Source organism: Nelumbo lutea, chromosome 4 (genome assembly GCF_056320005.1).
Source record: "Nelumbo lutea isolate HS-2025 chromosome 4, American lotus-T2T, whole genome shotgun sequence".
In the NCBI taxonomy this organism is placed as follows: Eukaryota; Viridiplantae; Streptophyta; class Magnoliopsida; order Proteales; family Nelumbonaceae; genus Nelumbo; species Nelumbo lutea.
In genome coordinates, this window is record NC_142687.1 from 6,632,206 (window position 1) to 6,654,066 (window position 21,861).

A 21,861-nucleotide genomic window follows, 5' to 3' on the forward strand; every position below is an offset into this window, starting at 1 on the left:
TTTCACCCGATTAGAGCGATCATTTGTTTATTTGTTTTAGTTTATATTTATTCTGTAATGATTGAGATCATTAATTATATTGGAAAAGTAAGGACAAGCCTAATGCAGATTTTTTATTTCCACTACAAATCTATAAACATTCAAAAGATAAAAAAACCACACTCTATGCACACATACCCGCCCGTGAATTAGCATCAATTCCGAGCTGGCACTTACCCCAACTGTACTTTGTGCCTATGAAATCTGACCCTGGGTTGAACCATCATTCTCCCTAATCTATCGTTTAATGTCAGCATGAAACAAAAAAAAGGCAAATCTCTTGGCAAAAAAATAAATAAACCAAAGGTTGTGTTGGAAGCGGCATAAAACCTCATCAATGGAGTTTCACATCAAACAATACAAAGATTATGACCGTTGAGCTTCAAAATACATGGCATTTTACATCAATAAAATAATACTTACATTGATAATTGATGTAAAATCTTACTTTAAATGAGGTTTTACATTGATTTACAATGTAAAACTCCACTCCATCCAAATGCTGATAAATCTAAATCAGGAATGGAGTTTTACATCGATCTTGATTTGCACTCCATCCAAGGTTCAAAATATCACAACGTATCGGGCCATATCAATCGATACGTATTGAACCCGATATGTAGAACGTGTAGAAATCTTTTGTTTCGTTTCTTTTCGCATATCAATCTGTATCAGCCATACAGACCCGAAACAAGTCTGATACAGTTGTTTAATACATATCATTAATGTCATTTATTTAAGTCTAATTTCTCTTTCATTAATTAGTCAATTATTCAAAGGCAATTTTAAATTTGAATTTGAATTTTAGCGCCTAATTCAAGTTCTCCCATTAATTTCTTTAATTAATGATCCCCTCTCATTAATTTCATTTTGTTAATGTAAAAACTTCAAATTTTAACAATAACAAGATTTGAACCTTAGTTACTTGTCTTTAACAAACACAAATGAGCCACACATTTGCTTGCTATAATTATATGTATTTTTTATTTTAAATAAATTTTCACTTTTCTTAATGAGTGACAAGTGTTTATTAATAAATGTTAGAATTAAATATTAAAATTTATATACTACTAAATATTAAGTTTAATTATATTGGTTTTTAAAAATTGACATTCACATTTTTGTTTTTTTTTTTACATTTTAGTTATTCCATCATTTTTAAACGGTTACTAATTGTATCCCGATATGTCATACTTTATATAAACCATTAAATTATAACTTTTTACATTTAAATAACTTATTTACAATCATATAAAATTTGTAAATATAGTTAGTAATATATTTTTTAGGATTTAATTACATTTTCTACCATATTTATGCGTATCTTAAATTTTCGTCCATATCTAAAGCGTACCTCAATACATCTCTTAAAATTGTCTTTCCAATACACCTTACATTTCCAATACTCATCCAACGCAAACTTTTACATTGATGACATTTTACATTGCTTCCAAGCGCAGCCAAAAGATCACAGCCTACAAAAAAGATAATCAGCATATATAATTTTGTTTTTTCAAATCAGAAATAACTGCTACATCACCAAAAACAACAAAATGTCATCTTACCTGTATAAAATGCACCCAAGTAAAATTTGATGAGTAAAAATTATTTGTCTTCATTTGTTTATTGTAATTTGTAAAGAAAATGCAAATGGAAAAACCGATTGCACGGGTGGACCAATCCATAGGTCCCATATTTGGCCAAATGAATGTGAGAATGTGAGAAGTAGAACCAGGAACAATACTCTGAAGAGAACTAAAGCACACATTACCCGAATATCCAGCAGGAAAGACGCAATATCACAACCTTATCTATATAGCCAACCTAAATAGGTGGAGAAAAGAGAAGATGATGGTGGCAATTATAATCTAAAAACCAACAATTTTTTACGAGGACTCCCTTGCAAATAAACTACAGCTTCCATAATCCCTGAAGAGCAAACAAAACTTCAATTTAAAATGAAATTCAATATTCTTGAACAAAATTTTGGTTTCTTGCCCAGTTAGTTTCTCGACTTCTTTCTTGATGATTTGGATGAAGGCTTGGATTGTTCTGATTTGGAAGTGGCCGTCGGTTGGTTTGATTTTGGATTTGAAGCACTGGCGTTAGTACTGACAGCATTGGCTTCATTTTTCTCTCTAACAACTGCACCCTGAGAACCTCTTACCTGAGCTGCTCTTTTATCCTTCCTCTTGGGCCTGTAACTAGACCTTTCCCTCTTGGGTAACCATCGTTCTGGGTCTGGAGGTGGACCTGGGTTTGCGGGGTCAAATCCTTTTGGGTACTTGGGCTTTCTCTTCCTCTTCTTCTTTGCTTTAACCTTTCCCTTCGCCTCCTCATATGCTTCTACATTCTTTACATGTCCACTACCCTCAACATGCTTCGCACCAGATGTCTTCTCTAAGCTGTCCACATCAATTCCTTTTAAACCAGCTAGTGGCTTTAGCTGCTTCTCGTAAGCCTCAGCCTTCTCAACGTCTACACGGGCAGCCGTTGTTATTAGTCCAACTAAAGCCTCAATGCTTCCATGGCTCTTAACTAGCTTCTCATACAGGTGTGCAGCTTCTTCCTCCCTCCCATGCTTGACCTTGAAGGATGCAGCCTCGTGCATGATTTTTTTCAGTTGGTTCTCTCCAGTCATAGAATTTGACCACCAACCGATGGCAGAATCAAGCACAGCAGCAGCACCATCTATGTCACCAGAGTGCTCCTTCAAGGAAACAAGTGTAGCAACTGTAGCTGGCATGTGTTGAATATCAGGTATCCTAGCTAGAGACTCTGCAGCTATCTGAGGGTGATTGGCAGCAGCAGCAACCTGTGCCCGTGCAAGGAGGGCCACCTTGGATTTCTCGGGGAACCTCTCTGCAAACTGCCCAAGGATTTCTTCAGCTCTTCCTGCCTTGTTCTCTCTCACCAACACTGCTGCATGAAGCAGTACTGGCATCACACTATCTGGGAACATGTCTGGAAGGGCAGATACAAGTTCCCGAGCCTGTTAACAAATTCATAGAATGATGCAAGACTTAGTCAAAGAAATTGAAGGAGAGAACTAGCTGAAAAAAATACAATGTATCTGAATATGCTTAATTTGATTAAACCACTTTCACCTATAACTAGTCTATGCATTGTGCAGTTAAAATTTAAGTGTGCCTTGATTTCTTGAAATTCCTACATTTTTGTGAATGTTGAAAACATTAGCTTTTCCCTGAGCAAATCAACAAACACTGCCTAATTCGAACAAATACAGAGGAAAAAGAAAAAGCTGATTTTGGAACTCAACCTGAATTCTTACAAGTCATAATTATTTTACAAGGAAACTCACAAATGAAGACAGGTGGTTGAACTATCAAGTAAAATTCAATTAAAATAGATTTCTACTCCCCATATCAATAACCAGCAAGATTCCAAATTTCTCTCTCTATATAAAACTCAATAGCAATACCAATGACACTTTTTAGGAAGGGCATAAGAATCACTTAAAATTCTATAAACCCATTTGAGTAGTAAAAGGATTTATATATACATATACATGCATGGGCTGAGCCAAGGGGGCAGGTTGGAATGTTGACAGTACCATTAATCTTAGAAGAATTATAGATTATAGATTTCAAAATTGCCATAAAAGACACAAGTTAAACAATGGATATGATCCTTGATAGAGTAGAATAGTGAAACAAGATTTTTGTAGCTAATAATATATAGCTGGGATAAGGACTATCTTGGGTTGAGCTTCTAGAAATCCTCTATTTATGAATTCAACAGAAAACAATAGAAAAGTTTGCACAGTTGCAGATAACGAACCTGATCCATCCTATTCGCATGGAGAAGTAGAAGAACACGGTTAGAGTATATTGCCTCCCTTTGTTTGGGTGAAAGCTTCAAATCAAGTCCATGAGTAAGCTGGAAGCTCTGTGCCACACTACCTTTCTCTATAAAGCGATCAAGTTTTCTGAGGCTATCAGAAACATCCTTGGAACCCCTCAACGCAACAAGATTGTTTATTGCCACTGCAAGTGAAGAATCATCAACCAGATTCCGATTTATGATGTTCATGTAAGCTTCAATGGCTTCTTGAGGATATCCGAGTAGCTGAAGAAATTAAAGAATTTGCATTACTAGATGCTGAAAACTTGCTGAAAGGAAAATCAACGAACGGAAAAAAAAAATAAATAAATGTTACAACAGTCACCTGCCGAACATATGCCAGCTGGACAGCAATTGGAGCAAGTTCCAACTCTATTTCATCATCACCCCAGTTGTCTTCCATCAGTGTTTCCTGACCAATTCTGCCAAAAGGCATGTCTAGTGAGTCTTACTCTATATCATTGTTAAGGAAGGAGTTGTTCCTAATGAAGAATATCAGAGGAAAAAATAAGGATAGAAACACCAATGGACTAGGCCACTGCAAATGTATCAAACCTATAAAATTACAGTGGGCAAACATAGCAAAAGTTTAGTTGCAGTCAGCAATCTTGTACTTATCTTGCATTCAGTGCATGGTAATTTATCCCATTCACTTCAAATCCTTGTATCTTTCTAATTTAGGGAAACCAAAATAATTACATAGAAAACGTAAATGTAACATGGGGATGTTGAAGTATGGCTTTTAGTATAATAGGCCATCATTGTCATATGAAGTATACAATTTAAGGAATTTTTATACCATGAAAGAAAGAACTATCTTTTTCTAATCAGTAACCCGATACATTTGTCATATGCAACAGCACAAATAATAGTGAATTTGAGAACATGTGGTTTGAAGATCCTTCTTTTAAGGAGAGGTTGAAGGTTTTGCCAGAAATCTAAAGAGATTAAAGGAAAAAATAAGTCTGGAACAAAGAGCTCTTCGTAAGGGTAGAAGAAATCAAAGAAAAATTAACCTCAAGGATAGAGGAGTTGGATAGGAAAGAGGCTCTCAGAATTTTATCAGAAGAGGAAAGATGGAGGCAAAAGCAAGAACTAGAAGAGATTTTAAGGAAGAAATTTGTCGGAAACAAAAATCTAAGTGTAAATGGCTTGTGGGAAGGGGTGGTAATACTAAGCTTTTCAGTCACTTGCAAATGGTAAAAACACCATTCACAATGTAGAGGTGGAGGATCAAGAGATAAGAGAAGCTCAAGGGATTACAAGGATTTTTGTGAATCATTTTAAAGCTCTTTTTTCAGATTCAGTTGGGGTTAGGTTAGGCTTTCTAGATGTGGATTGGAACAGAATCTCAGAGGATCAATCCCTGATATTAGAAAGAAATTTCCTTGTGGAAGAGATTAAGGAAGCTATTTGCTCAATGGAGAGATCCAAAGTCCCCAGGCCAGATGGTTTCTCAATGGCTTTCCACCAAAAGTGTTGGGATTTTTATTTTTTTTTTGAAATCAGACCTCTTAGGAGTCTTTGATATAATCTTACACAAAGGGAGATCTCCCTAGGGGTAAATGCCACTTTTATTGCACTGGTGCCAAAGCCCCAAAAGATTTTAGACCAATAAATTTAGTTCGGGTCTCTATAAAATCAACTCAAAGGTTCCATTGGAGATGCTTAAGCAGGTCTTACCCCAAATGATCTCACCCTTTCAAGGTGCTTTTGTGGAAGGTTTTATTTTTTTTATCAATAACAAAGATTTCATTAAATGATTAAAGACTGAAAATACATAGAAAGGGAGCTAAAATAGCTTGACTCCCCATAACTGTCACTAGACACCAAAAAACAAAAACAATTACAGCTGAGCCCAAAAAACAGAACTCCCATTTTATTCCTTGTCTAGCTAAGCCATCTGCAAAAGAGTTTGCACTTCTCTTTATCCATGTGCATTGAACTTCCATGTCTTTTGTCAACCATTTAAATTTCCTCTTTTCATTGCTGTAGCTCCATAATCTTGAGTTGTCTTCTTTTAACCAGTTTATTACAGTCTCAGAGTCCCCTTCTATGATCAGCTTGTTTATGTGCAAATCCTTAGCCCTTTGAATCCCTTCCAAAGCTGCTAAAATCTCAGCCCTCAAAGAGTTTCCTATTCCAATTGGCCCAGAAAAAATGGCTAGCACATTCCCTTTTTCATCCCTCATGACCCCCCAATTCCGGAGGGCCCTGGATTGTCCATGCTGCTGCCGTCAAAATTCAGTTTGGCAAAACCAAGAGGTGGGGGGTCCAGTAAGAGCTTGAGACCTTCCTAGCTGAAACTGAACCTGCAATTTCCTTCCAGTTCCTAAGAAGGTCATCTACTGAAATTTCTGCAAATAGGTAAAAATGTCTTCAGCCAACGAGTTACCCTTAAATGAATCACTTCTATCACTGCTTCCACAATTCTCTCCTTCCCTGAGAAGATCCTTAGTTCCTTTCTTCCCAGATAGACCAACACACTGCAGCCCTAACACATCTCCACATTATCTTTGCCCTTTTTGTTGGCTGGTTAGAAGGAAAGGAGGTAAATAAGCTTTGAACATTCGTTGGAGAGTTCCACCTGCACCCAAACAAAGAAGTAAACCATTCCCAAATAGAGTTTGCAAATTGGCAAGAAATTAGTAGGTGAAACCCAGAATCACCAACAGCTTTGCAGAGGACACACTAATGAGGAGACAAACATCTATTGGGTCTTCTTCTTTGAAGCAAATCTCCTGTATTAACTATTAACTCTTTCCAGAAAAGCCTCTCAACAGAAACTTCCTACCTTTGGAGGAATAGCTTTACACCACACCTCTTTAACAAGGAAAGACAAGCCAATAGGAACGGTAGTAGGTTGTGTTATGGCTCTAAAGAAAGATGCATAAGTAAAGGTACCAGAGTGAGATAGGGTCCAAATTCTAATGTCTACCTTTGATGGCTCCAAGAAAATCCCATCAAGGATTGAAACAAGGGATAAGGTACTATCCAATTCCGTGTCCCTGATATCTCTTCCCAGTCCCAAATTCCAACCAAACCCGGAGGTAGAGTTAGATGGTACGAGGAAGGTAGATATTGGTTCATTCTTGAAGGTAGAGATAGCAAAGAGAGCCGAAAACTGTTCTTTTAAAGGGGAATCCCCAACCCAAACTTATTCCCAGAATTTGATAAGGTGGCCAAAATGCAAGTCATACCTGATCCAGGGAGAAAAATTGAAAACTGAGGCAAAATAGCTTGTATTGCTTTCCATGGAGATGCCCTTGTAGCCCTTGCCAGAATGCCAAAGTCCCATCCATTCTCTGCAAGCCCGTGAATACTACCCATTACCTTAACCCACAACTTTTCTTTTTCCAATGAGAACCTCCACAACCATTTCCCTAATAAAACCAAATTCCTCTTCCTTATGTTCCCAATGCCAAGGCCTCCCTTGTTCTTGCTCCTACACACCACCTCCCACCCAACCCTATGGTCCTTTTTCTCTTTCCCTGGTTCCCAAAGGAAATCTCTCATTAACTTTTCTAGCTTACTAGCCACTCCTATCGGGATCTTAAATACCAAAAAAAAGTAAGCAAACAAGTTAGCTAACGCAAACCTTATTAGGGTAATTCTCTCTCCAAGAGAAATTTTTTCTTCCACGAGGCAAGTTTCTTCTCAAATCTCTCCACTACTGGGGTCCAAAAGCCCCCTCTCTGTGGATTATCTCCTAAAGGCAGGCCAAGGTAACTTAAGGGGCAGTTGGATACTAAACACTCCAAAATAACCCCCACTATCAACACACTCCAGTATCTCCCCTTCCCCTAAATTAACCCCCACTATACAACTTACTATTCTCAAAATTTACTTTAAGATTTGACATTTGCTCAAAAAGTTGTATAGTGAGTTTCAGATTCCTAATCCAATCAATATTCCCACCTTCATAGAAAATAATTGTATTGTCTACAAACTGCAAGTGAGTAAGTGGCACATTCTCCCTTCCAACTCTCCACCCCCTAATTAGGTTCGTAGAATCTGCTCTAGAGATTAGCCTCCCCAACACTTTTGCAACTAGGGTAAATAAAAAAGGAGAAAAGAGGGTCACCTTGTCTAATTCCTCTCAACGCCAGAAAAGAAGTCCTCCACTGTCCCATTCACCAAAATAGAGTAATGACAAGTCCGAATACATCCCTCCACTGTCCCATCTTTCGTGGAAGGCAAATTGTGGATCAAATTGTAGTGGCTACTGAGTGTTTGTCGAAAAGAGGAATAACAGAGAGAATGGTTTAGTGTGTAAAGTGGATTTAGAGAAAGCCTACGACCTAAATACCTAATGGATTGGAAAGTTTTATTAGAAATACTAGAGAGGCTTGTATTCGGAGCAAAGTGGAGATTGTGGATTGAAGGTTGTGATAGCTCTATCCATTACTCAATTCTTAACAATGGTTGTTAGCACCCATTTTTTATTCAGTCCCTTCACCCCACCTCTTGGTACCCTCCTCTTAGACCCCAGATACTTAAAAACATAACCAGATCAACTCAAGACTTCCCAAAATCCGAAATACCCTCCTCTAACACAACCTACAAAACAAATAAGAGACTTGAGATCAATATCAACATCCGATCAGACATCATCCCTAGACTTTGAAAAGTACAACGTAGTTACACATCAATTTTCATGACTAAACTCTAAAGATCCATTGTTCATCACACCAACTTCCTTTCTAACGGTCTCAATCTATACGATATCCAAATCACAACTCCCCCAAAATCAAATCCAACATATCCATCACCCCAAGATCACTAGGAAGTAATCAACTAGCGAATCCCACCACAAATCCACCAAGATCCCATGACCCTGAATGATTACCAAGATTGACCTTATCCTTCTCAAATCAGAACCATCCACTTGAATCCTCCCCTTAATCCATGCCTACCCACCAAATTGTAGCTCAAGATCCCCTCATTTAACCCCATGGTTTCAAATGTCGCCAAATGTCGCTATTGTTGCCCGACATATGTCGATGTCGAGGCTCCCCGACATGGAAATGGATGGTAATATAAAAATTACATTATGTCAATCGACATTTCCAATATTTCGGAAATGTCGACCAAATCGGTCCAAATAACCAAAAAGAATACAGTTTTTCCTATTATGTCGACAAGATGTCGACTAATGTACATTAAAAAGATAATATATTAGTATATTATATTAATATAATACAATATATTAATATAGATTATTCCATTGATAATTTCTATTTAATATTTCAAATAAAATATTTATAAAAATAATTAACAAAATATAAAAACAAAAGAATAAATTGATTACTTTATAATATAAAACATAAAATATTAACTAGTTAGTATTTTTTAAAATATTTATTAAAACCAGAAAAAGCTTATTTAATTTTATAATAAACCATATTCTACATTTAATATAAAAAATCAGAATAAATTTAATAAATTTTATACTAAATCATAATTTGTTATAAATTTAGTATTAAAAATCATAATAAATTCATTAAGTCTTATAAGAAATCAGAATTTATCTTAATCTTAACACTACAAAAAGGAGAATCAGTTTATTAAATTTATAATAAAACATAATGTATTATTACTTTAATATTTAAAAAATCAGAATAAATGTATTTCTATTAACTAGTGTGAAATGAATGTATTTAGAATTTATAATAAATCAGAATTAAAAATAAGAAAAGAAAATATCAGATAACCTTGTAAAAGCATCAAAATGCATAATAAATCAGTAAATCGTCATTTACTAATTTGTTATTTATCTTAGTTTCTTAGCTTTATATAATGGTTGGGAATAAGATAATAGTCTAGAAATATGTATTAATGCTTCTTTTATCATTTTACAAAATATCATTGTATATTTCCACATTTTTCATAATATTTCCACAATGCCTCTAATTTTTACAATATTTCCCCTTGACATTTCCAACGTATGTCCTATATTTTGGTAAGCGACATTTCCATTGACATCGACATTTTAAACCTTGTTTAACACCCCCCCCCCTCTCAAGCCTAGATCCTATTCCAACAAATCTCATTAATTAGAGCCTACCAACTTCACGTGACAAATCAGACCTTACCTTTGTGTTCAAAAACCCAAAAAACCTCACCATGTCAAATCTCACGACCAAACGCCACCGTTTGACCATTAAAAAAGTAAGAATCCATTTCAACCCCTCTCGTGATTAAAAATCATAAGCTAAGACCATGATCTAAACTAAATCAATCAATCTACACCTTTGATCGAAAACCCATCACTTCCATTAGATTTAGGGTGATAAAAAATGCCAACCCACCAAATTTCATCCCAAAATTCCCCCATTTGACCTTTTATCAAACAAAGATTCTATTTTAGCAAATCTTATTGATCCGAACTTGTCAGTCATAGATCTCAATCCTCCCGACCCTATTTGCCCGATCAGACCTCACCACTATGTTTAGAAACCCAAAAAACCCAAGGACACCAAATTTCATGACCAGATTTGCACATTTGACCATTAAACTAGAAAGATGTCATTTTGATGCACCAGATTAAATCGCCATGTCATCTAACCCAACCTGAAGACTTATATGGGTGATGGCTAACGCCAGACCCATTTTTGACCCATTATAACACCTTGACCAATGAAATGGAGCCTAATAGGCTTAAAAAACCCAAAATACCAAACAGACCCCTACTTAAAACCAAGAAAAGATAAAACCACTTTAAAAAGTTCATCAAATTTATATTTTCTACCATTGACAGCCCCAAATACGAGACTGCAGCGTCTAGCACGCCCTCAGCTCCGATTGGTTGCGCAAAACCCAAGAAAACCACCCCCAAATCGAAGAAAATATTTCACCAAATAAGAAAGCTTGACTAGGCACCCATTTCTTTGAAAGAATCTTGCCTATTTCAGTGAAAGAACTCTGCTCAGCCACAGACACTGTAGCTGAGCGAATTTCATACCATTTTCTCTATAAATAGAGGCCCAACTCGAGATCTAAGAGGCAACCTAAGGAAGGGACTGAAGAGAGAAAACCTGAGGGAGTCCCCTAGAGAGAAAGAGAGAGAGAGAGAGAGAGAAGGGAGCTTTCTTCCAACCCATACTGCCTCTTGTTCATCTGTAACTCAGAAGTAATCTAAACCCCAGATTATAAATTACCCTCATCCATTTTCAAGCAGAAGTTTCCGCAATCAAAAGCACTCCCTAGCTCAAAAACCCATTCAAGCTTCGTTCTACCTCATTTCGAGTTGTTCGAAAACTCCCGTCAAGGCACATACAGAAGGTAAGTCTTTTTCTAGTTTTTCTGGGTTGCTTGAGATTCTGAAATGTTGGAGAACCATTGTTTGCAATTTCTTCTTGACTGAGAGTAGAGGTAGAGAAGTGAGGGTCTTAGGGAAATCAGTACCTAAGCCCAATAACATCACCACAAAATCGGTCTTAAGAGGAGTTGAAAGCATGTTCCTCCAGAGTTAAGAAACTCTTGCAACCATTTCTGTTTTCTCTGAAAGAAATTAGGCCTGGACAACTCCCGTTTTGGGCTGCAACAACAGCTTGGAGAGGGGTGCCTAACACCTTCCCTCTCCCAATCCTTGGGACCCGAATCTCTTGGTTGTATGCCTTTCCCATGGAGGATAGAGTCACTATCAAAGACCTGAATTCAATATTTTCAAACCTGAAATGAGGGCCCATTTCCTCTAAAAAATGGGTGGCGACTCCAAATCTTTTGAGTCGGCCATGAGCTTCTCGGAGCTCACAATGGTGTGGCAAAAGATTTCTTCTTGGCTAAGCAAGGAGACCCCTGCCCTAGGTAGAATGGTGATGAAAGTAAATTTGCAAGGCTTGATTAAGGGTTGGAGAATTGGTAGAAATCAAGTGGCAGTTTCCCATCTCCAAATTGCTAATGATGCAATTCTATTTTGTAAGAGTGCTAAACCAGAAATGGTTGAGAAAATTATAGTTATTGATTAACAACTTTGTAGGATTGTCTGGTTCTAGGATTAATTAGAGTAAAAGTGGAATTGCAAAGGTCAACTTGGAAGAAGGGGAACTTCTTAAGGTTTGAAGAGTTATTGAGGAACTTCTAAGGTTTCTAACAATTTTATTAATACAATCATACTTTACCTTCTTTCAAAAGAGAGAGACAGAGAGAGAGAGAGAAGTTATTGGGGTGTGAAGTTAGAAACTAGCCTATCACATCTCTCTAGGTGGAAAAATTACATTGATTAGAGCCACGTTGGAAAATCTTCCCATTTATTTCCTCTCCACTTTCCACATCCTGACTGGGATAGCAGGGCAACTAGAGAAATATATGAGGGGCTTTCTTTGGGAATCGGGAGAGAAAGAAAAAGGATCACTTGGTAAAATGGAAACAAGTTAGCAAATCTAAGGAAAGAAAGGGGCTTGGGCTAGGAAATATTGTCACTAGAAACATTGCTTTATTAGGCAAGTGGTTGTGGAGCTTCCCCTTTAAGAGAGGCAGGCTATGAAATAAGGTGGTAGAAAGCATTCATGGGTTAAAAGGTAATGGTTGAGATGCTAAAGTTGCTCCCCACTCTTCAGCTTCTCCTTGGAAAGTTATTCTTGAAGTTTACCTTATATTCCTTAATTCCATCAGGTTTGATGGGGAAGGGGGTGATAAAGTACATTCCTATGAAGATTTATGGTTAGGAGAGACTCTACTCAAAGACTAATTTCCAAACCTCTTTGCTCTCTCCACTTTTAAGGGTGAAATTGTGTCTAGATTGGTAACACCTTCCCAACTAGTTTAAATTGGAATTTGGGCTTCATAGGACGTTTAAGGGATAAAGAGGGTTGTTCCTTGGTCCACCTACATGACATTTTTGGATAAGTACTTCTAGACCCTTCCCTCAAGGACTCTAGAGTTTGGTCAATATCACCAAATGGTCTCTTCACTTGTTCTTTTTTCAAAGTCCTTGCCATGCCTAATCCTCAAGGGGTGGACTTCCCAGTGAAAGAAATTTGGAGTAAGCCTATTCCACCTAAAATTCAAGCTTTCTACTAGGAAATTTTCCTTGATAAGGTAAATACTTGTAATATGCTGCAGAGAAGAAGGCCTTATACATGCATTTCTCCTCACTTGTGTTTCTTATGTAGGGACAATGGTGAGACCCTACCTCATTTATTAATTTCTTGTCCCTTTGTGCATCGAATTTGAGAATTTTTATGCTTTTTTTTTGGGTACAGGTGGGACCCCCTCAAGATGTGGTGGGCGTGTTCAATCCTAACTTCTTGAGGCAATCAAAGAAAAGAGGGAAAGTGCTCTAGAGAGCCACTAAAGCAGCAATTTGTTAGGTGGTTTGGAAAGAAAGGAATAATAGGATCTTCTCTAAAAAAAAGCATGATTCTGGAGGAAGTGATAAACAACATAAAACTAAAGGTGGCAGTATGGGTAAAGACATTGGATAGATTTCAAACCTTCTCAGTCATTGACATTCCAAGAGCCTGAACCGAAATAGCACAATTATTGAGAGAAAATGATAGAGTAAGAGTGGGACTGGAAACCCCCATAAAACAACAAAGTCAAGTTGAATTTTGATAGGATCTCCATTGGAAACCCAAGTATGGCAGGAATAGGAGGGGTAATCAGAAATTCTGAGAGGAGGATTTTGGCCTTATTTTCAGGGTTGATCGGTTTGGGAAACTCTTTGAAGGCTGAATTGGTGTCTCTGCTGCAAGGTCTCCAGTTACCAAAGCAGTTGGATTTTAGACGGGTTGAGGTGGAAGGAGATTCAAAAGTAGTTATCTCATTGGAAAGTTGCAACAGATGTACTCCTTGGACTCTTAAACATGTGATAAGGGAAGTGGAAAAGACTGCTAAGGATATAGAGGCTGGTTTAAGTGGTTATAAGAAATGAAAATGGGTTAGTTGATTCCCTTGCCAAACAAGGGGTTATGAGGCAGCAATTGTTTTGGGCTTCTATGTAACTTGGGTTTGAAAGTTGGGGATAACATTGCTGTCATCAAGTTGTACTAACTACTTCTTTAATTAAACCCAATAAAATAAATATATTTTCTGCTGATCAAAAAAAGAGTATATAAAATTTAGGCTGTCGTTGGAATGTTGGATTGTCGGAAATGCAATTCAATTTTACCTCTACCAAATTTCTCAAAATTAAAAATTAATAATGGTGGAACAATTTGCTCTCTTTATTCCATTTCACGGTTTTCACCATCATCCAAACATAGCCATAGTCTCTAAGTTCTATTATCACTTTGCATGGTTATCTACAACAGAAATTAAACAATGGATCATGCAATTTTAAGGCAAACATGAGCTTATATTTCCATATATAAAACCACTTTGCCGCCCCATGCAAAAGTTGTTGTCTGTAAAGACCACGCTGACTGCATTGCCAATTAGTATAATCTTGGGGCCATTACCCGGTTCAATGGTATAATCTTGGGGTGACACGCATGAGAAAACAGATTTGAGTCCAAGAACAGCCACTTTGTACAAAAAATGCTAAAGGTTAAGTCTGTATACAATCTACCCTCTCAAGACCCCAGACAACCAACACCATCATTAGGTAATGGTCCTTACCTTTCTAGTACACAAGAATCCAAAAGAAAAGACATTTAATATATCTTAGCAATCACCCAGTAAGACTGAAACATATGCTTCCTCCGATGTAAAGAAGATACACTGTTTTCACTTAACAGAGGAAGATCTTCAATTTTTGAATTGTTAGAATGAACCTCAGAGTAAAGGACCCAGTTTCAAGGACCTTTGATGCAGGATGAACCTGCAATGTGTGTGTATGAGAGAGAGAGAGAGAGAGAGAGAGAGAGAGAGAGGACACAAGAATCGGTATGTAATAGCTTCTTAGCAGCACCATCAAGGGAATCTAGCAAGTAGCATCTATAAAAATAAAAAAAAATAAAAACTAAGATGAATGCAAAACTAATTTCAATTATCATCCTCTTTAACACAACAATATGGATAAATTTTCACTACAACATGGCAAAAAATAATATACTAAGACACAGTCAATTGCATAACCAATATGGATCAAATGCATGAACCAAAAGAGTGAAGGAGAGGAGAAGGAAAAGTTCATATACTCTAAAGTTTTCAAAGAATAAAACTTAGAGTTAGAGAGCAGTTTGATGCTTCAAAAGATTCATACACCCTATTCAGCATGTACTTCCCACTCAAATAAACTTTTTCATGAGTAACTGTAACTTCATCAAAAAATAATGAAAAAAAAGTAGAAAAGTAATTAGCCTACCCAGAGAAAGCAAGGCAAGACCAATAGGAACATCACAGATAAGGCGGAAAGCTACAAATATTCATTCATAATGCAGAGGGCATAAAAGCTTTCACTTCAATATTCTACAAAAAGAAACTTCTCTTGAACTAATCTCTACATCAAAATGATGGCCCAAGTTCATTGAAGGGAATAAAGAGTCATGTTTAAGTGATGAAAGGGAAGGAAAGTGGTTACGTGGCAGCTGGCAAGGCCAAAAGATCATGCATGAGTTATGACAAAGCAAAGGCAACTGAAAACACATGGGAAGATAAAGCTGCAAAATATTCTTTAGTTCAACTCAATGTTCTTGTGTGCCATTTTTTACGTTACCTTCGAGCCGATAGTAATTGTTGTTCTGCATCTGTGTACTTCTTCTTTTCGATCAAAGAGCAACCAGTATTGTATGCCAGTTCAAAGCTGCTAGTTGCTTTAACTCTGAGTGCATCCATCACATTTTGAACTTCAGAAGCCCTTCCAGCCGAAACCAAACCAGCAACAATATTTATCTCTAATGACTCAATCTTGAACTTCTGAAGCTTTTCATAGATATCCATGCAAGCATCCATTCTCCCTAGGCGGTAAAGAATCTGTGATTCTAATTGCATGGCAGCAGGAGTTCTCTCCTGGCTTTTCAAGGACTCCAAAGCTTCATCCAACTTGTTTAGTCTGTATAAGCAATATGCCTAGTCGGGAAATTGAAAGGAAAAAATCCTGATTAAGAGCAGTTGAGCTAGCAAAATCCATAAAACCACTATCATGCAAGGGAATGCTGCTAGTTAAAAGGATAGTTAACAGAACATAGAATGAAACATATGGAGAATGCTACTATCTTCATAAACGTAACAAACTAAGTTCTAGAATAGTCTTTTTTACTTTCCTAAATGGATTAAAGCATTTTCTTTTTTACATTTGGGGGAGGGATGATGAGGAACTAGAAGCTTCATTTATCTCTTATTTGCAATCAGCATAAAATGATCAAAATAAAATTATTTTTTTCGAGGGGGGAGGAGGACCAGGTCCATGGGATAACCTGCAAGAATGGTTTTTTTTTAAATTATCCCAGCCTAGCATTATTGTTTTTATTCCCTTAGTTCCAAGCGCTTTAAGACGTTAGGGCTTTTGTCTGCTAAATTGAACTTTTGATTACTGATGCTAAACAAATAAGATGGTATGTTGATTGCATGCATTTTATTTTAAAGCCCAACCTGTCCTCTGAGCATTGGAAACCTCCATAAACCCTGGAAAAGGTATCTGAACATAATAAATAACAAAAAATGTCATATCCCTTTCAAGTGCATGCCAATAAGCAACGGCATAAACTACCACCATCCTCACCTCAGAATATAAGATCCATTGTCCTCAATGTATTTCTATATTTCATTAACCCAACCAGGATGTTAAATGTCCATGATTCTACCGGAAACGTAAAGGCTTGCTAGTGGGTGCATAAATGAAGGAAAATTTGAATCCCTTGTCTCCAGAAAATGTGAATTCTCGTAAATAATCACAAACACATGTTATAGTTATACCAGGCTAACACCTTTGAAGTGGTTCATAATTCATATATGATTATGCAAAATTTTGTGTCCTCCAATGCATACAATACGTTTAAATTTTGGGTTGTCTATGGATTATATAATTTATTAAAGGTCTTTTTTTATCAATAACTTTGAAACTTTTATTGATTAAAATACTTTAAGATACAACAATAAGTTACAAAAGAAATCAGCATAGTAAGCTGACCCAGTACAGAATTACAAATGTGCCCAAAACATATATGTTCTTTGAACCCCTTGCTTTGCTAATCTATCTGCCAAACTGTTGGCAGATCTCCTTACCCATCCCATCTGAATTGACATGTTCCTTGACATCCATTTAAATCTTCTGAAATCGTTCTTCAACTTCCATGTCACCCCTTCCCCTTTCTGCAACCATTTTATCACAGTTTTTGAATCCCCCTCAATGATCAGTCTATTGATCCCCAACTCTTTAGCCTTCCCAACCCCATATGCTGCAGCTAGAAACTCTGCCCCTGTCACATCACCTACCTCCACAGGATCGGAGTACAGGGCAATGATGGAACCATTTTCGTCTCTAATGCCCCCCCCAATACCTGAAGGGCATGGGTTAGCCACACAACTCCCATCAAAGTTTAGCTTCTTCCAACCATCTGTTGGAGGGGACCAAGTCTCAACAAACTGCCGTCTCATAGATGATGAAGCAGCAATAAGTCCCCAAACCCTGAAGAAATCTTCGACCTTAAAGGCTGAAAACAGCTTCAAACTTTTTACCCAATGAGCCACCCTCAATGTTATTGTTTCAACTAAGGGCCTGTTTGGCAAGTCTTTTTGAGAAGATCTTCTTGTAGCTCTGACAGTTAATAGACGCATTGAGCTTTTGACATAAGATCTGGGCAGCCCGAAGACCATTTGGCAAGTGCGCATCTTTCCATGCGTCTTTTCAAGTCTTTCCGCGCGAGATTAAAACACGAAAGATGCGAGAAGCTTCATTTGAAGCTTCCAGAAATCAGCCCGAAATGGGCTTCTCGCGTATTTTCGGCGCCGCGTCTTTTGGTTGCTAGATCTTCCACGTGCCAAACGGGAATAGTCCAATTTTCAGTTTTCATGGCTTGTAAACAGCCGAAAAACCATGCAAAAAGACGCACCAACGGCGCCTAAGGCTTCCTTGCATTTTTCTTTACTTTCAAATATCCTATCCCTTCTTTCCTCGCAGCAGATGGTCCAAAGTATTGCTGCTCTATTACACCTTTAATAAAATATATAATTTATTAAAGGTCATGGATATAACATACTTCAGGTAACTTTGACTTTAAGTCTGTTTTAAGTTGTATTTTAGGATAGTTCGTGTGTCATCTTAATACATCATTTCCTGAATTGAGGCCTCTTTTGTATTACAAAACCAGATCGACAACTAAAAGTGCTGCATACACGAATTAAATATAGAGCAACAGCAAGGCAAATGCAGAACGATCACCGCCCAGGTATACCTTAAAGAAGTTGACGTCAACCGGAAGTTTCTCGGAAGCTTGAATTGTTGCAAGTGCGCCATCAATATTTTCTGCCTTGATCATAGCGACAATTTTGCAACGCAATGCATCCTCATCTCCGGGAGCGATTGCCAGGACTACGGAAATTTGTAAAGTCAACTTAAAAGGAAGAGGGAATTTAAATAAAAATGTAAACAATGAAAGAGATGAGACGATAAAAAAACCTTGATCTGAAACTTTGACAGCCTGTTCGAACTCCGATCGCTGAACATGCCGATTAAGCGAGGTGAAGAGATCTTCGATGGCTGCAGGAGGCTGGGAAGGAGGTGAAGGCGAGGGTTTCGATTTCTCTTTGTTTTTGGGAGCCATGGATTTGCGAGGGGAAAGTTGCTCTCTATGATAATAACGAGCTACAGTCTTCGCATCTCTGGTGATCTTACCCAGAGCCAAAGGGCCAAAAGACTAAAGTGAAGCTCATTCAGCGTTTGTAGATAGCGAAGCCTGCAACCGCGTGTCTTACCTTAGGGCTCTTTTTCACAGGGCTGTAATCAGTCGGACTCGGATCGGGTGTACCTCCATCCCAGTTCGATTCAATTTGAGTTATATGACATGATGGCACCCGACTTCGATTCGAATTAGAACCCGTCGGAGCTGTTGGACTACCGGATTTTATATGAATTCGAATTTTTTTGGTAAAAAAATCGATTTAAATCTTATGAAAATGAAAAGCTTCACTGAATTTCTGGGGACAAATTGACACCTCACACCGACCTCACACTCTCACAGGCACATACATTTCCCGCTATATATATATATATATATATATATATATATCTGGAATGGGTGGTTTCTCCATTGCATGTATCCATTGCATGCTTCTCCCATTTCTTCGAGATGCTTCTTCCCAAGTTCGATGGGAGCGCCCCTTCGCCTTTCGATTTTCGCTGCCATTCGAGATGCTGCTTCCCAAGTTCGGAGGGAGAGCTCCTTCGGGCCTGTCTCCTCTTCGCGTAGATCTGATCGATGGCCGTCCAAAGGAGAGCCTGTCAGTGAAAATGCAAAGTAACCTCTCTCTCAATGGTGGTAATCGGACATGCTAGCAGTTTCACCGGCAAGCTTCAACATTACTGGCGAGACCAAGTGTTGTAGTCTCCATGCTAGCAGTCTCCATCATCTTTCTTTTTTTTGTCTTTTTGATCTCCCCACATCACCTCTCTCGCACTTTCTCTCTCTCTCCCCCCTCTCTCCCTATTTGGGTTTTTTTAGGTTTTCCCTTCTCTTTCTTCTGGCAGTAGCAGTAACAGTGGCAGACCTTGCCTTCTCTCTCACGATTTTCTCTCTCCCTCTCTCTCTCCCCCCTCTCTCTCAATGGCGGTGATCGGAAGAGCTTTCCGCCTGCAAATGTGGTATATTTTTTAACATGCAAGAACGGCGAGACACTGGCGAGACCAAGTGCTGTAGTAGCATCACCGGCTCCGATCTCTCCGTCATCTTCCAATGCTTCTGCTCGGAAGAAGATGGTTAGTTTCTAATTTTTTACTCTTTATTTGGTTCATATCTTTTGCTTTTTTTTTTTCAATCTCTCCTCTTTATTTTGGTTCATATCTTTTGCTTTTTTTTTTCAATCTCTCTGGAGGTTGTCCACTAAATGTTTCAGATTTTGTGGCAGAAACCTATTGGAAATAAGGAGAGGGTTCTTGATCTGCAGCTTGATTTAGAGAAGGTTGTTGATAGGGAAAGTTGCAGTATTGGTGGCACCAAACAGCAACAACCGCAGCAAGTTCAACAGCAGCAGCCACCTCCGCCGCCGCCAGCCCAACCAAAATCTGGAATAAATGATTTGAAGGCGGAGAAACCTGGTAAACCTACTTGAAGTTCCAATTTTTGCAATGCAGGGTGTCTGTTTTATTGACCCCACGTTATCGCATTAAATGGCTTCCTTTTTTTCTCCTTATCTTTGCTTGTTTTCATTATTTTCTTCTCTGTTTCAGCTCAATTCACCTCTTTTCCGTTGCCGATGACTATAGCGGGCTGGCCAGGCGGGCTTACTTCTCTGGGTGCGAATCCGATTACCTCGTTATATTTCCCTGGATGTTTTGGTTATTTAACATTGTAACCGTAACAATAAATATTTCATAGCTAAGAAATTACCCCCATCTTCATAAGTAGATACATGCCACCACTTCAAGTTGTTGTGTCCATGGATGGGAGTTCTGGATCTTCGACGCCTAGCCAGGTATGTGTCATTTTTTTTATGTAGTGTCCACTTGGGCGATGCACCAAAAGTTCTCTAATGATCTTGTGGAGATCTGGTGTAAAAAAAAAAATAGGAACCACATTTGTTTCTCTCTCAACAGCGGCCAAAGAGGTGCGCAACTCGTTACCACATTGCTCGGAGCATCTACTGTCATCAGTAGTTTACAAGGATGAATCCTTTCTGGCATGCAGTTGCTGGTTCTGCATCTTTTTATGGGGCCAAGCCATACAATCTCAATGTTGTGCCCCCGACAGAAACCACTATTCTTGGAAACCCATTGCAGGGAAGAATTTGAACTCGGTTTCAGACAAGGGCCAAGTTGCTAGCACATTTTCTGGTCATACTACAAAGGATAAGAACTCTGCAGCGGTTGCACCCAACTTTGTGGATGCCCAGAGAAAGCAGCATGTGCTCCAGCAAGCTCTGCAGTCTGCTTCTTCTGGAAATCTGCTGGTATGGCCCTCTCCTCTTCGCTGAATAATTTACTGGTGATGGTTTAAGAAATTTACTAATTTTATTTGCTCTATATGTTAGCATGGTCCTACTTTCATCCTCCCATTTACAGGTGTAGATCGGGCTGTGCCACCTGCTGCCCGGCACGATGGTCCGTGGGCCGTGCCAGGCCTGGGGTTTTAGGTACATATGCTGGGCCGGCATGGCACGACAAAGCGGGTCGTGCTGCCCACGGCCCGGCCTGATACGGTCCATATATTATTTATATTATATATATAATATATTAATAAAATAAACAATTGTTTTCGATTTTATTATACTAATTTATTTAATTGTTGTATATATAAGCAATTGTATACATCAAAATTCATATAAAATTAAAATTTTAAGTTTTTTTTCAATTTTTTTAAATAAATAGCTTTGGCCCGGTCCACAGCCCGACCTGGCCCACGGACCAGCCTAGCCCGTGGCATGACACTCCCTTTCTTCTTTTACTGAATGCTATTCAGTTTTCTTTTGGAACCCTATGCACAAATTCAATTACTTGTATACATTTTTAATTATTTTGGTCATTATTCAGTTGAATGTAAAGTTTATTGCACATGAAGTGTCTTGGTTAAGTTAATCACAGTTGCAACCAATTTACTTAAAATTTTCAATTTCTCTCTGTTGCGGCTTGTTTATTCTAAACTCAGTTGTCATCCCAACGCTACAATGGATTTCACCTGATGAATGCCAAAACTTTGGTTCAAAAGATCTTTTTGCCCCCTTGGTGGGATTGTAAAACTATATTCCTTTTTACGTAATGGACTTATCCAACTATTCTATGTAAGTATGCATTGTTTTTCAAAAAGCTACTTGAGTCATTTTATGATTTATCTCGTATTTCTTTTCACTATACATAGTATGTGCACATGGCAACGTGTGTTTGTAGGGCCTATTGCTTACAATCAGAACTTGTTTCAGAAT

At 38.0% G+C, this 21,861-nt stretch overlaps 2 protein-coding genes across 5 annotated transcripts; one reads left to right on the forward strand and one right to left on the reverse strand.

The window, feature by feature from the left end:
• Positions 1 to 1,785: 1,785 nt before the first annotated feature.
• LOC148853622 (uncharacterized) lies at positions 1,786 to 18,861 on the reverse strand. The gene is made up of 6 exons (XM_088983326.1): positions 18,407 to 18,861; positions 18,183 to 18,319; positions 15,506 to 15,858; positions 4,229 to 4,325; positions 3,841 to 4,128; positions 1,786 to 3,031 (listed from the first exon to the last, which is right to left on the reverse strand). The coding sequence occupies exons 1-6, from the start codon at positions 18,549 to 18,551 to the stop codon at positions 2,042 to 2,044; spliced, it is 2,010 nt and encodes a 669-aa protein (XP_088839452.1). The 5' UTR covers positions 18,552 to 18,861; the 3' UTR covers positions 1,786 to 2,041.
• A 161-nt stretch (positions 18,862 to 19,022) lies between these two features.
• Positions 19,023 to 21,544, forward strand: LOC148853623 (uncharacterized). 4 transcript variants are annotated; one of them, XM_088983329.1, is made up of 6 exons: positions 19,023 to 19,702; positions 19,852 to 20,041; positions 20,174 to 20,239; positions 20,349 to 20,418; positions 20,513 to 20,550; positions 20,631 to 21,544. In XM_088983329.1, exons 1-6 carry the CDS (start codon positions 19,700 to 19,702, stop codon positions 20,732 to 20,734), a joined length of 471 nt encoding a protein of 156 aa, XP_088839455.1. In that variant the 5' UTR covers positions 19,023 to 19,699; the 3' UTR covers positions 20,735 to 21,544. The 4 variants fall into 4 exon arrangements, with proteins under 4 accessions (XP_088839455.1, XP_088839456.1, XP_088839453.1 ...); XM_088983330.1 differs by having other exon boundaries at positions 20,352 to 20,418; XM_088983327.1 differs by lacking the exon at positions 20,513 to 20,550.
• Positions 21,545 to 21,861: the final 317 nt, after the last annotated feature.

What these genes read in the sequence shown, in the direction of transcription:
- LOC148853622 (XM_088983326.1), bottom strand. Translation starts at nt 18,551, where the DNA reads ATGGCTCCCAAAAACAAAGAGAAATCGAAACCCTCGCCTTCACCTCCT. An exon ending in TGTCAAAGTTTCAGATCAAG is followed by an intron (nt 18,320 to 18,406) that starts GTTTTTTTATCG and finishes AAATTTCCGTAG; the next exon opens with TCCTGGCAATCGCTCCCGGA. An exon ending in CAATTACTATCGGCTCGAAG is followed by an intron (nt 4,326 to 15,505) that starts GTAACGTAAAAA and finishes GCCTTTTGGCAG; the next exon opens with AATTGGTCAGGAAACACTGA.
- LOC148853623 (XM_088983327.1), top strand. An exon ending in TTTGAAGGCGGAGAAACCTG is followed by an intron (nt 20,042 to 20,173) that starts GTAAACCTACTT and finishes TCTCTGTTTCAG; the next exon opens with CTCAATTCACCTCTTTTCCG. An exon ending in GATCTTCGACGCCTAGCCAG is followed by an intron (nt 20,419 to 20,630) that starts GTATGTGTCATT and finishes TCTGGCATGCAG; the next exon opens with TTGCTGGTTCTGCATCTTTT.